This window comes from Desmodus rotundus, chromosome 1 (genome assembly GCF_022682495.2).
Source record: "Desmodus rotundus isolate HL8 chromosome 1, HLdesRot8A.1, whole genome shotgun sequence".
In the NCBI taxonomy this organism is placed as follows: Eukaryota; Metazoa; Chordata; class Mammalia; order Chiroptera; family Phyllostomidae; genus Desmodus; species Desmodus rotundus.
In genome coordinates, this window is record NC_071387.1 from 30856345 (window position 1) to 30870950 (window position 14606).

The 14606-nt window shown below is 43.7% G+C and overlaps 1 protein-coding gene across 5 annotated transcripts in view; it reads left to right on the forward strand.

The window, feature by feature from the left end:
* Positions 1-2038: 2038 nt before the first annotated feature.
* RNF38 (ring finger protein 38) overlaps positions 2039-14606 on the forward strand; it is a 118567-nt gene continuing 105999 nt past the window's right edge. For 4 of the 5 annotated variants that reach the window (XM_024560273.4, XM_045195095.3, XM_045195096.3 and 1 more), the window contains exon 1: positions 2039-2361. In XM_024560273.4, the coding sequence (XP_024416041.2) occupies positions 2115-2361 (247 nt within the window). In that variant the 5' untranslated portion in view covers positions 2039-2114. The remainder of the gene's footprint in view (positions 2362-14606) is intronic. The other variant, XM_053922620.2, reaches the window with a different exon arrangement.

The following is a 14606-nucleotide window of genomic DNA, read 5'->3' on the forward strand; positions in this document are numbered from 1 at the left end:
CTCAACTCTCCAGTCTGACCTCTTCTCTCCACTCATCATCCAGGCTGTGCTCCAGCCCTGTTAAACTTGTGGTTTCCTAAACACATCATGCCTGTCTCTCTTCCTGATCATTGCTGCAGGATGGAAATTTTCAGAACTAAAGGACACAGCCTACATGGTCCAGTCTTTTTTTTGCACCCCTTAACTGGGAAGATGAAGTGGCCCAGGCCTGGTCTGGCTCTCTCCCTTACTTCCTCCTGGCCTGCAAGGCAGCTTCAGAGGGCTCCTTTGTTACTGAATAAAACGGCTTGCCTGTCCCTTTTTGTCTAGGGCTGGTGGGCAAGGCACTGACCAAATTGGAGTTGTTAAGATCTCAAACTGGGGGTTGAGCTTTTGATTGGAAATAAAACGGATTTTGTGCAAGGCTGCTGAGACCTATCAAAAGAGAGAAAAAAATGCCACTGTTTATGGGCATTCTACAGTGGGCACTGGGACTAAAGCCCCAAATAGTAATATGATGTTTTACCAGCCTCCTCTGTGACCAGAATGTCAAGGATGGGACTTAGGAAATACTAGGTTCCTTAGCCAATTCTAATCTTAATGTCTTCCCAGCCCACTTTCCCCCAACCTGCTCTACCTGGTAAACTCTTACCCTTCCTTAAGTTCTTATCATCTAAGAATATATCTCACCATCTTCCAAGGACATGATCAACTCTTCGAAGGCCTGGACTCTACACAGTCGTCACTGAACTCTGAACAGCCTAGCATTGCGGATCACTGTATGAGTAAAAGGAAGATCGTGCATCTAGTGTCGGGGTGGAAATTGGAATGTCTGTTACCAAAGATTCATCCACTTCTCTCTCATGCTACCGCTGTAGCACTTTACCTTGTCAACTTGTAGCTCACTCTCTGCTCAGTCTACGGCTGGTGGCTGCATGTAGGGAAAGGCTGAGGATAATGCTTTATTGAAATGATCTAGTCAGCAGTTTAGCTGCACCCTCACCCACGTGGCTGTACTTACAGGCACTCCTAGCTCATGGGTGATTTTTTTTTTTGTCTCCGCTATGTCTTTGATATGAGAGTCAAGAGTAACATGAAAAGGAAATGGGTTCAGTGACCAACAACACATCCAAGAAGAGGGCTGCCAAGAGGGCCATGAATCTGCAGAATTCTTTCATAGGAAAACTGTCATCACAGCTCAAAAGCCTTTCCTCACCTCACAGCCTCCCCTTCTTTGGAGAGTAGGCCCAGCTGGGTTGGATGGTTTCCTGTCTTAACAAGAGTATTTAAAGTGAGGAAAAGGAAGAGAAAGTCAGAGAAAGGGACGAGGAGCCAGGGTAGAGCCAGGCTGGCCTCTTTGCTCATAATCCAGGATGGTCTCTAGACTCATGAGAAGGCAGGGAATCCCCTTTCGGTCGATTCTGCCTCTGTTACACTTTCTGGATCCTCAGGGACTGGTTCATCACTGTGGCATAGCCTAAGAAGGGAAGACAGAGTTTCTCTCCTAAGTGTCTGAAAGAGGAAAACTTTGAAGAAACAGGCAAGAGACGGAGAGAGACTGTGGCTATGGTGTGGGGAAGAGGAGGAGGAGGAGGCAGAGGAAGAGGGAAGTCGAGGCGGTACAATCCGTGGACTGGGAGGCCGGCGGGCGGGCGGGCACGCCGGCTAGCAGCAACTACTCGGGAGAACCCCTGGCAAACTCGCGGCGCGAACCCCGGCGTCGGGGCAGCGGTGCAGCGGCCGCTCGATGCCTAGCCGGGGAGGCCCGCGGCAGCGCCCGGGGGGCGTACTGGCTGCGGCCAAGTCCCCGAAGCGGGGCTCTCATTGCCAGCGGCCCTCAGCGTCCCCGCCTCCGCGAGCTGCCGCAGCAGAAGATGCCCCAAGGCGCAGTCAGCCCGGCCCGGGAGCCCCCGGCGAGGAGCACGCCACCCATTGGCGGCGGCTGCGCGTCGTCCCCGCCCCCTTCTAGTCCCCGCCCCCTCCGCCGCCGCCGCCGCTTCCCGGCTCCGCCTCCTCCTCCCCCCGGGAGCCGCCTCCGTCGCCGCCACCGTCGCTGCTGCCGCCGGCCGGGGCCCAGCCAGCGCCCGCCGCGCCGGAGTCGAGTCGCAGCCGGAGCCGCTGCCCGCGGCCCCGCCATGAGCGGAAGCGCCGCCGCCGCGGTGGCCGCCGCCTCAGCAGCCGCGGCCGCCGCGCACTTCCAGCCTCCGTCGTCGTCTCCCAGGCCGGGCCTCGCGGAGCTCGGGCCCCCGCGCCGCCCTCGTCCCCCACCGCCGCCGCCCCGGCCGGAGCCCGCCGCCGCCGGCCGCCTCAGCCCTCCGAGCCACGGTCTTCTTCGGGCGAGCGCCCAGGGTGGCGGCGCCTGCGGCCGAGCGCCGGGAGCAGGTACGAGGTCCAGAGCGGGCCAGGCGGGGAGGGGCGTAGGTTGGTCCCCGGGGTGGGGGGCGCAAAAGCGTGCGGTCCAGCCAGTCGGCCCCACGGAGTGGGTGGAGCGTGGTCCGGGTCAGCTTTGTCCGGCTCCGGAGCACCAGTGAGCCCTGCGTCCCCGCCGCGCCAGCGGCTCACAAAGCGTTTCCCCACCCGGTGGGTTGTAGCCCCCACTCCTCTGGGGGCCGGGCAGGACCTCTCCGGGTCTCCGCTAGGCGGAGGAGGAAACTGAGGCTTACGGAGGGAAGTGACTTGCCCAAGGTCACGTAGCCGCTGAGAGTCGTACCCTGGCTGGGACCCAGAGCCACCCTGGGCCGGTGCGGGCCCTGAGAAGAGGGGGTGGCTCGGAGGAGGAGAGCCCCCAGCTGCCGAGAACCTAGAGAGAGAGATCCCGGAGGAGGGGGCGCTAGGCCCTGGTCCCAGGCACGCCCACCCCGAGCTTTTTGGCCGGCTTAGGAGAAAGGGTCTTTTGCGGGTAGGACGGAGCAGCAGGGGCCGCGTTGGGGGCTTGGTGGTGACCTGGAGAGCGGATTTGGGGAGCAGCGGAGGGAGAGACTCCTGTGATTGGTTTGCTTTCGGGGAAGAGGGCTTCTTGAGTGCGTGGGTCAGAGCTTCGGAAACTTCTTAACGCGGGGGCCGTTTGGTCTCTGCGAGGCCACCTAACCACCACCGCACGGGCTAGACCAATCCAGCTGGAATTTATAGGAGGGAGGCCTGCCTCTCTTTGTGGAGGGAGACTCCGGTTAGGTGTCTGTTCCACGACATGGCCCAAGTTTCGTTCATGACCCAAGCAGAAGTGCATATATGTCCTTAGTAATGGCATTTCTGCCGCATAAGTCCGAATGAGGTTTTCTCCGGTAGTATAAATTGTCAAACTTGTACAATCCCCAGAGAAAGAAAGCTATCCCAGGCCTGAAGGGACAAGGAAGCTGGGAGGATTGGGGAAAGTCATGCGCTTGCCTGACATGTAACTCAGGGCCATGTATTACATGGGATTCCCATTTTTCTTTGGAGTGGGTGACGGATAGGTTGTTTTCACTGTGGTTGCATCTTGGAAAGGGAAGGAGGAGAGGACTTGGGAGTTTGGAGAGAGAGCGTGCAACGTGTTCCAGGCAATGAAGAATCCCCTGAGGAGCTAGAAAATAGCTGTAGAATGGGGGAAAAAACGATATTTAGTCATTGTGGGGAAAGGGTGGCTGAAGGGAGGGGACAAGTGTCTAGTCTAGAGAAAAAGATTGGGATGTTTCAAAGAGGGAGCCAAATGTGATGAGTTTGAGAGGTGTCTTTTAGAAGTGAGTGGTATCTTACAAGGTTGAGTAGTAGGTATTGGTCTGCAGTCTCTTCATACAGTTGTACTTTTATATAAATGTTTTAGCTTTCACATTCTTCCTCCATTCTCTCCCCTGTTCTAAGGTTGCAGGCCCATAGTAGTGTCTTAGATGTAAAGCCTTTACAAAAGAGAGAAGGGAAGACTAATTAGAAAATGCATTAATTAGGGCCCTTTGTCCAAGAAGATTCCTTGTTTAAGTCAGCTGTTTTCTTGCAGCCCTCCTGCACCTCAGGTTTCCAGCTGTGGTGGCTGTTGGCAGGGTGCTTTGGGAGGAACTGCCCTGATTCAGATAAGCTGAGTTAGATTTTTCTAAAAAACTGTGAGAAGCACATATTTGGCAGATATATATAAAATCATGAAAATTCATTTGTCAAAACCTGTGATCAGGGAAATGCAAATTAAAACAACAGTGCGATGCCATTTCAGGGCTATCAGATTGGCAAAATTTAGATGCTGTGATAACAAAGTGTTAGTAAGGTTGTGGGGAAATCCACTTTTAATACTACTAGTGAGTCCACTTTTAATACTACTAGTGGGAATGTAAATGGATAAACCACCTTGGAGAGTAACATGGTGAAGTCTAGTCGAAGGAAGACAAATGTATCTCTTTAACCAAAATGTCTATTTCATTTCTGGTTTATACTCTAAGAAGTCCTTGCACCCTTGCCCAAGAAAATAAGTACAAAAGTACAAGAATACTGATTGTAGCTTAAATATCTGCCAACAGGAGAACACATACATTGTTAGCTAGTCCCACACAACCGAATGTTACAGGACTGTGAAGAATAAACTATAGACACGTGCATTAAAATGGTTGAATGTCGCAAACATAGCATCAGTTGGGGAACAAGTAACAGAAAATTGTTACAGAATGCTTCCACTTGTATAAAATCTGAAAACATGCAAAATAACATTGTTTGGGGCTGTGTACATGCGTAGTAGAAGTATAAAAACGTGCATGGTAATAACTAACACCAGATTCAGAATAGTGATTATCTCTGGGAAGAGAAGATGACAAATGGGATTGGACAGGGGTACACAGAGGGCTTTATAGCTGTAATATCCTATTACTAAAAAAATTGAAATCAGATAATTGCAAATTAATATTTATTTATCTTGGGTGTTGGGAACAGAGATATTCATTATAGTATCTTAAATATTTTCAGATGTTTGAAATATTTTTCACATGCAAAAAATGTTCTTGCGTGTAGAGCACAAGGTTTTTGTCCCATAATAGTGAAACTAACCGCAGGCTCCAGCCCTGCACAGCCTGTTAGGCATGCAGGCGGGTGATTCTTTTGTCACCCATTTCTGACCTACAAAGCCAAGTTTTGCGATGGATGTCTTTTATTTTGGAACTGCTGATTGATAGGTGCAGAGGATTTCCCAGTGTTTGTAAACTTTCTAGTGTGCCTAGGTCAGCAGTTTGAGCTTTGTCACATGTAAGTGTTCCAGGACATTTTGACTTATTAATATGGGGAGGGGGTACCCAGGAATCTGATTCTGAAAGCTTCCAGTAGATTCTGATGCCAGAGTTTGAGATCTACTACCTCAGGCTCCTTTTGATTTTGGCTTGTACTTCATCTAAGCTTTGTCCCAAACTAGCCCCCAGGCTGACCTCTATTGCTCCTCCTGCATGACTGGGACTAATTTGGACTCGTGTAATACTTCGTTCTTTTGTTGGGCATAAAATGATGATAGGTATGGAAGCCATTGAATGTTAAGCCTTTCATAATCCAGGTTGTCTACTTCTGTTTTCATGCAGGTAGCTAAGGGGCCTGCCACTCACAGGGCTCTTTACTTTTTAGCAGGTTTCACAAACTAACCACGTGTATCACAACATGTGGTTTTATTGTTAGGATAGGAGGAGCGGAAAAAAGGGGTCTAATAGAGAAGGAAAACTGGCAGGTTTGGCAAAAGTAAACCCCCAAAGGTAAGCGTATGTCACCATTCCTTTCTCTGCAGATGACTTCGATGGCGTGAGTGTTTGTTTGACATGCAGCTGAAGTTCAGCTGTTGGAGCCTGTAGTCAAAGATTAGGGGCTTTAGGAAACAACTGATTATCCCTTAAGTTGGAAGAGTTTCCTTTCTCCCATATTTGCTAGTTTTTCTTCTCTGCTAGACCCTTTTTGCTCTAGTCCTGATTCATGTTTAAGAAATTATTTCTTTTAAAAATGTGAGGATTTCTGCTAATGAAATTTGCTGTTTGTCTTTGATGAGGTTGTTCTTTCTGAAAACCTACTTTGGAGGTACGGTGTTGCCCCAGATACACTTTTGCAGGGCTGCTGTTCAGGGTTGTGTAGATTTTGCCCAGCTCAAGAGGACCTGTTTTGGGTGGCAACCGGTATGAACACCTCGTGTGCAACTGTGTCCCCTCAGAGAGGGGGTACCCTTTTCTAATTTTCACAAAGCTCCTCTATGATGTAGCATGGCCCTGTAGCTTTGGAGCTGTTGGTCCAACTGTAACTGTTCCATCCATACTTACCATGGGCTCTGCAAAGAGGGCTGGTTGGTGCTGGGCCTGGGGCTCGAAAGTTCTCTATGTGAACTTTTCATGGGAAGGGATCTACCACCCCTGGGTTTTTGTCACCATACTCAGTTGAACCCAAGAGTTAAGCTTAATATTGTAAAAGCTATTGTGCTGGAGAAATATATAAACTATCCAGAAAATACTATTATTTATGGGAAGACAGAATGAGAGAAATCATTGAAGTCAAAGCATCTGGTAAGTGAAGGAAAGTAGCTCCGTACCACATTTGCTCTTGCATTCTTACAGTGCTCACTTCGAGGGAGAAATGCAATTTTATTTTGCTTTTCGTGTTTCATCCTACAGTAGCATTTCTGAATTTCTTAAGACCTGAGGCTTTTTAGCAATTTAAAAAATATTTACCCATTTGTATTTTCCATTAAGTGGTTGTTTATGCTTTCTGCTGCTTCAATTTTTTTTTGGAGAGAGAGGAGGGGGGAGTGCTAAACCGAGGACAAGACTGGACTTCCTACTGCTTTTTCAAATAATGGCAGTGTGTTTCTCAGCACAGTTGTCACGGAAGAGTGCTGTTCTGCGTGCTCAAGGGAGAGGAATATTTGAAGTGATTTCTGTTGTCTTTTTTATTATTATTTTAAAACATGATTGAGGATGATGGATTGAGAGTTTCAATGTACTTTGGCTGCTGACTTGAGGGAATTTTTAAAAGAAAATGTATGTAAATAAAAACAAAAAAAGGCTTAACAAAAATAGTCTTAAGCCCATACAAGGAGAATAAACAGTTATCACCTATAGGCTTTAACCTAAAGCAGTTTCAGTTTTTTACCTCTTCCGCTTAAATGGATATTAGTGCTATTCTAGGGACTGCTTAGAATAGTTAACTGGAGTGATGTTGGGCAGGTGGAGGAGGAGATTGATGGGCTTATGCTAGGTTTTATCATAGTTCCCTCCAGTCATGGTGTGGAAGGCTGTCATTGCTTTGTCCGCTTTTTGTGGGGGAAAAAAGTGTAGAAATAAGGGATTGTGAGTTTTGATATGTAATCATTTGACCCTCTTGAAAGAAAAAAAAAAGAGGGAAGTGGTAAGAGGAAGAAGTACATATATGGAAGAGAGAATAGCAAACATTTAAACAGTAGGTGTTTTGTAGTGCTTTGTGGATGTTGCTTGAGTTGAAAGTTACCTGTCTGTATCAGTTCTGCTTCAGTACCTTTGATTTCAGTGTCTGCAGATGGTGCACTCTGGTCTTTAGTTGAAACCGGTTTTACTGTCAAAAGCTAGAAAACGAGCAGTTTTGAAGACCAGACTAGAAGTAGTAGGGCAAGCTAAGTAAAATTAGTAGTCATTTCATAATCACTTGCAAATAGGAGTTGGGACTGTTATAATTAACAAAAAGCACTTTTTATTTGGCTTTGAGGCTATCTTATTCTTTTAAAAAAATTATAGAGCCCTTCCCTATGTGGGTCAGTTGGTTGGAGCATCATCTTGGACACCGAAAGGTTGCAGGTTTAATCCTCAGTCAGGGCTCATATCTAGGATGAAGGCTTGGCCCAGGATCGGGCCTGCAACGTAGGTTTATATCCTGGTCTGTATGTGCACAGGAGGCAGCTGATCAATGTTTCTCTCACATCTGTTTCTCTCTCTCCCGCTGCCTTTCTCTCTACAATCAATAAACATACCCTTGGGTGAGAAGCTAAAAATATTTTTTAATAGATTTGTTTTCCTATGTAGATTTTTGTCCCCACCTTGATACATACATATTTGAGCACTAGTGGATACCAGCAATGCCAGTACTGACCACCGGTTCACTGGAGTGATGGCCTTCATTGGCAGAGACTTCATTACCTGAGGTCTTCAGAACAGTACAGAGGCGTAATTTTTAGCTGTTGGTTTTTCTATTTTTTTTTTTTTTAATGCTTCCTTCTGCTTCCTGCCCTTCTGGGCTTGGTAGTGATCTGTCCATCTGTCAGGACAGGCCCCATCCCCTGCTTCCCCCACTGGAGGGGTACAGGGGCTTTGCAGAACCTTTTGGCCAGGCACCCAGTAAATAAAACCCCTCCAACAATATGGAGCCAGACCTGAGGGCCACTGTAGTGGTTCCAGCTCCCCTTGCTTCATTGGTGCCTGTGTTGCCACCACCCACCCTTTGCTGTGGAGCCTGGAAGGCGCCCCCCTCACCCCCAATCATACAAAGAGGCTTTGTGCTCTGAGGATGTTCTAAAGGCGGGATCACTGTAATTATAATTCCCTAAGCACGACTAAGTAATGGGGGCAGGCAGGGTAAAGATGGTATCCAAGTTCTTGTTGGTAGGGAGAAGTCAGGCAGGGATTAAACATCATCTGGAGACAGTACCAAATGGATAATGGAACGTTGTTGGTAATGCTGATGGGAACATGTTTAAGTGAATACCCTTCAGGTCTTAAAATTCTAGTACTTGCAAGCTTTAAAAAGCACAAGACAGCTGGAACTATTTTTTCTTTTCTTTTTTAGTCTAAAATTGTAGTTACTTTAAAAGTACATTAGAAGAAGTTATATAGAAATCTGGGCCTACTTTGCTTTTTGATGGTGTTGCCAGAATGATTGCCCAAGAAATCCACATATATAACTTGCTTGTTATCCATGGGTGCCCCTGCTAATCTGTGTTTGTGTGTATGTGTTTTAAGTTTCTCAAAGTAAGTACTAACTGACATATTTGGTAAGCTGATTTCCCCCTACTACCAGTAGAAAAAAAATCAACTCATCTGGGGATATAAACTCTTCTATCAGTCTTCCGGTGTCATGATGTGCTTCCAAGCTCTGTTGGTATTCTTTTAGTGAACACTTTTTTCCTTACTATGTTGAAATGGACTATTAGTATATATTACTCTAACTAGTGTCTCAAACATTTTTTTTAAAGAGATGCACCAAACAATTGACTACAAAGGTTACCTTTAAACTTTGAGATAGTGAACTCCACTCCCCCTTACTCAGGATGAAGGGAAAGGGGTCCTTTTTGTTGTAATTAGCACTGACATCTGTGGAGAGTGAAGCAGGCAGTTAGAGAGTGTGTACTTCATGGAAGCCTACAGCCACTGTGAGCTGACCTTGCCTCTAATTACCTGTTAGAACCTCGTCAGGAGTTGGACCCTTATTTTTACTGTGTAGCATGATTTTGAGGAAATTTACCCTTTTTACTGACAAATAAAGTTGCTTATACTTAAAGTGATGATTTGTTATATGTATACATTGTGAAATGATGTTAATACATCCATCACCTTACATAGTTACATTATTATTATTATTTTGGGGGGAGATGCTTAAGATCTAGTCTCATAGAGCAAATTTCAAGTAAACATGACAGTATTATTAACTACAGTTACCAAGCTCTATGCAGTGGACCCTTAGAGCTTACTCATCTTATAACTGAAGCCTTGTGTCCTTTGATAAACATTTCCTCATGTCTCTCATTCCCCAGCCCCCGGTAACCACCACCCTACTCTGTTTCTATCAGTTTTACCTTTTAAATTAATTTATTTTTTAAGAGTCCACATATAAGTGAGATCATATGGTATTTGTCTTTCACTGTTTGGCTTATTTTCCTTAGTATTATGTCCTCCAAATTCATCCATGTTGTCATAGGTGGCAGAATTTTCTTATTTCTCATGGATGAATATATTTCATGGTAGGTATATGCCACATCTTTTTTCTTCATTCATTCATCTGTCAGACACTCAGGCTGTTTCCCTGTCTTAGCCATTGTGAATAATCCTGCTGTGAACATGGGAATACAGGTATCTTGAGAAGATCTACCTTAAATTTACTTTAACATAAGACTACTGGTGGTTTATTACAAAGATATTGCCCAAGTAATCTTTTGAGAAGACTACCAATTTGACAGCTAAATTTTATGAAACTTAAAAATATATAAGAATCAGCTTAAAAATTGACCTGGCCAGTTTTTACTTTTTTTCATTTATTAGAGCAAGTTGACCTAATCAGGAATAAACTGTTGTATTATATGGGGGGGGGGGAGGGGGAAGCACAAGGATCCGTTTTATCTGCTTTAAATGAAAGGTAAAATTGATCCCCACCAACCCACCTTCATGATCAGCAGTGATTTATATTTTAGCTTAATAATAAACTGTTATTTGACTACTTCATTTATAATAGATATTTCCTTTGGGGATTAACCTCCAACGTTTTTTTACTTCACTGCTCTCTGGTGGCCACTAAATGATAAGACATTTATTGAGTGTCTACTAGGTGCCATGCACAGTGAGGATTTCAGGTATGATTCCCATATGCAACAGTTCAGTGATGGATTCTTACAGTGTGGTAGCCGAACAGATGTAGTTTGGGGTCTGTTAACCCTTCACAGGAGTGCAGAGAATGTCACAATTGCATTAATGATAGTGATAGGACTTCATCTTGATAATTAACATTGCTAAAGCACAGATCTAATCAGATAAAAAATTTAAGTGGCTACCTTCTAAATGAAAGAAACATTTTTTGGTCTGGCATTCAAGGCCTGCACAACTGGGTCTTCATTATTCCAATCTCTACTATTCTTCCTTATGAATATTACTCTCCAGAGAATAGAATTTCCTGTTGTCCAAATGTGTATCACTTTTTCACCACTGTTCCTTTGCTTGTTACTTCAGTTTGGAATGCGTTCCCTCCTGCAGTTTTTCCAAACCCTTCTTATTTTTTAATATGTTGAAAATAGTGGTCACTTGTGTGCTTACTGTGTGCAAAGTTCATTCCAAGTGCTTTACCTGGATTAATTCATTTAATTTTCACAATATGCTAAGGTTGATGCTATTATTATCCTTATTGTGCAGATGAAGAAACTGGAGCACAGAGAGGCTAAATAACTTGCTAGAGACGGTGCCACTATTAAGAGTGTTATCTGGGATGTGAACCCAAGCTGTCTTGTTCCAAAATCTGTATTTTTAGCCATCCTGCTTTACTACATCTTGCTTTAGATAGTCTAAGCAAACTTAGCAGTTAATTTTGGTAACAAAAGATTGAGTATAAAAAGCAATCAGTGGTTTAGCCATCAAAGAGAATTTTCAGTCTTTAGTTTCACCTTTGCTCCTCCTGTGAAATGTGCTTTTTTTTCTTTTTTTCTTTTTTTTGAAATTCTGAATTATTCTGTTAAGATTATTTAATTGATGTTTTAAAAGTCATTCATTACTTTTTCACAATGGGAGCAGGAGTACCTGTATTGAAGTGGGTTCACTTTAGATCAGGCATATTTAAATTCCTTCTTAGTGAATCTCTCATGTTCTGTGATTCTGAACGTTAGGGTCTTAACTGAGGGCTTGTTTGGGCACTTACGAAGATGCAGAACTCAAGGAAAAATTTGACATCTGTGACTACTCTGAGAAACTTCTGAATCCCACCTTTTTGTGGATATGCATACCTTTCCCACTCCCAAATCAGTACAAGAATGGGTATTAGACTTCTTTTTAGCCTTAATTTCCATAGTAAACTGATTTGTCACAAGCTAAAGCATAAACATATCCCTTTATTCAGTAGCATAGAATATGAACATTTCAGGCTTCAGTTGCATAGCCTGGTGTTGGGTGGATGCTGTCTGAGACTGGATTATTTGAAGAAAATAATGTAGTGTAGTGGTTCCTGAATGAGCTACGTACTTCAAAATTGGTTGGAACGCTTGCTAGAAACTCTCTCTTTAGGTGGCCTAATGTTGGAATTGTGAGATTGAGTAAATTTCTCATAAGAATTATAGATGGTGTTTCTAATATTATTTCATCTATATTATGGGCTTAATAAGCATTGGTGTGCCATTATTTAAAAAATGTTCTATGGCAAAATGGGATTCTAAGGTTAAAACAGTATTTATAGACTTTTGGAACATAGCCTGTTTTTGAGATGAGACTGCCAAGTTAATCTTTTTCTCCTTCTTTGCTTATGAATAGCTGGAAAGGGAAAAAGGAATTCTTCATCTTTCAAATTACTAAGCAATATGGAATTAATTCATAGGAGGGAGATATTCTTTTCATTCCGGCAGGATAAAAACTGATTAATTTAGCCCTGACCAGTGTGGCTCAGTGGATTGAGTGCCCGCTTGAGAACTGAAAAGTCATGAGTTTGACTCCCAGTCAGGGCACATGCCTGGGTTATGGGCCAGCTCCCCAGTAGGGGGCGTGTGAGAGGCAACTGATCAGTGTATCCCTCACACATTGATGTTTCTCTCCCTCCCTTCTCCTTTCTCTAAAAATAAATAAGACCTTTAAAAAGCCAATTAATTTAGGTAATTGAGGAACTTCTGCCTGTTTACTTGCTTGAGTTTGTTTTATGAACCTCAGCCTCAGAACATATCTAGAGTTATATATTTTGGGGTTCTAGTGGAAGACATTATTATTGACTATCTTTGCTTTATATAACAATATGAGTCATGAACTCTTAACGATTTAATTATTTGATGTTTCTATTAAGTGTGCATATATTGTTGAACACAAGTTACTATTCCATGATATTTTTGAGCTCTAACTTTAAATAAAAGCTACGACTGTGTGCTTAAAAAAATTAACCCAAAAACCAACAAAGGCAACAAACAAATCCAAAGATTTGCCTTATTAAAATTAATTTGTGCCCAGGCTGGTGTGGCTCAGTGGATTGAGCGCTGGCCTGCCAACCAAGGGGTTGCCAGTTTGATTCCCAGCCAGGGCACATGCCTGGGTTGCCGGCCAGGTCCCCAGTGGGGGGTGGTAGTGCATGTGAGAGACACCTTCACATGATGGATGTATCTCTCTCCTTCCCTTCCCCTCTCTCTAAAAATAAATAAAATCTTTAAAAAAATTAATTTGTGTGCAACTCATGAAATAAATTTCTAGAGGTCAAAGCTAAAGTCAGAATTTGAGTCTAGAAGGTTTAGATAATACTGTACATATTGTGAGTCTAACTGTTTGGTAGAACAAAATATTTTAAAAAATGAACTGTCTCAATTGACAAAAGATTTTAACATAATTCTATGAGGTTGGGATAGAAATCAAATTAGTGTTACATTACCGAAATTTTGTAATAGCACATTTGAAATGCAAACATGTTTCATTTCAAAATAAAATGGTTTGATAGAATAGTTACATTATTTTTCCTGATGCTATGTTATTAAAAACCCGGGGCCCAAATTTAAGGCTTGATTAAAATACTCCTTGTTTCTACGTAAGAAAAGTTATGAAATTGAAAAGGGTCTTTAGAAATTTTGATTCCAGCACTGCTTTAAGAAGGGAGAGGCACGTCAAGTTGGGTATGGGCCCCATAGTCTTTACCGTCCTACTTCCGGGGTGGGGAAAGCTCAGAGAGCTGGGGGCTGTGTTGCATTGGGGCAGGGAGTAAGCCTGGTTAAGAACTAGAAGTGAAACTGGAAGTGCCTTAAAAAAGCAGATCGTTGTATTAGGCTGAGTCACGTCGGATTGAGCAGTGAGACTGTATGATTCTCAGGCACCAATGTGTATGTTCCCATGGCAGATTTCCTGAGAAAGATCAACCTGTTTGCAGTTGACTCAGGACGGACCTGAGACTGAGTGGAGAAAAATGAGAGAAGAGCAAAAGGGAGAGGCTGAGGCTGGTGCCTTAGGTTGCAGGCTTTAAAAGAAAATTTCTGAGCCCTAACCAGTGTGGCTCAGTTGGTTGGGCATCGTCAGGCCATATGCCTGGGTTTTGGGTTCGGTCCCCGATTGGGGAGCGTATGAGAGGCAAAGTCTTTCTAAAAATATAAGAAAATATTCGAGCCTCTGAGGGAGGGAGCAGGAGGTTAAAGGTGGAATTCTGGTCACATCTTCCCCTCCCCACACGCTGTGTGGCTGCTTAGGCTGCAGCATGGAAATGGAGGGTAGATGTACCTGTAGTTGTTGCTAAGGGCACTCTTGAACAGAAAAGGTGGGTTTGTTTTAAAATAATGGTGATTGCCAGAGGAAAAAGAGAGTAAAGGGGAGATAATTGGTGGCAAAAAGAGACTTGACTTTGGCAGTGAGCACACAGTGCACTATGCAGATGATGTGTTGCAGAGTTGTACACGGAAATCTGTATTTTATTAACCAATGTTGCCCCGATAAATTCAATGAAAAAATAAATTAAAGGATGGGTCCCCACCACAATATTAGTGATACAAACAAAAGTTAGCTAGTTGTATATAATGTTATTATACTTGGGGTTAAAATTGAAATTCACTTATTTTAAAAGAAAACTGAAAACTTAGGATATAATATTGACATCTAAGAGCGGTGAATTTCCAGGGTAGTTTAATGGTAGTTATATGCTGTCACACGCAAAATATGACACTGGTAATATGCTCTGCCTAACTAGGGCATGCAGTATTGATGTTTTTCCCGCTGGAGTGATAGATTCTAATTCAAAGAGACTAAAAACCACTGGTCTTTCTG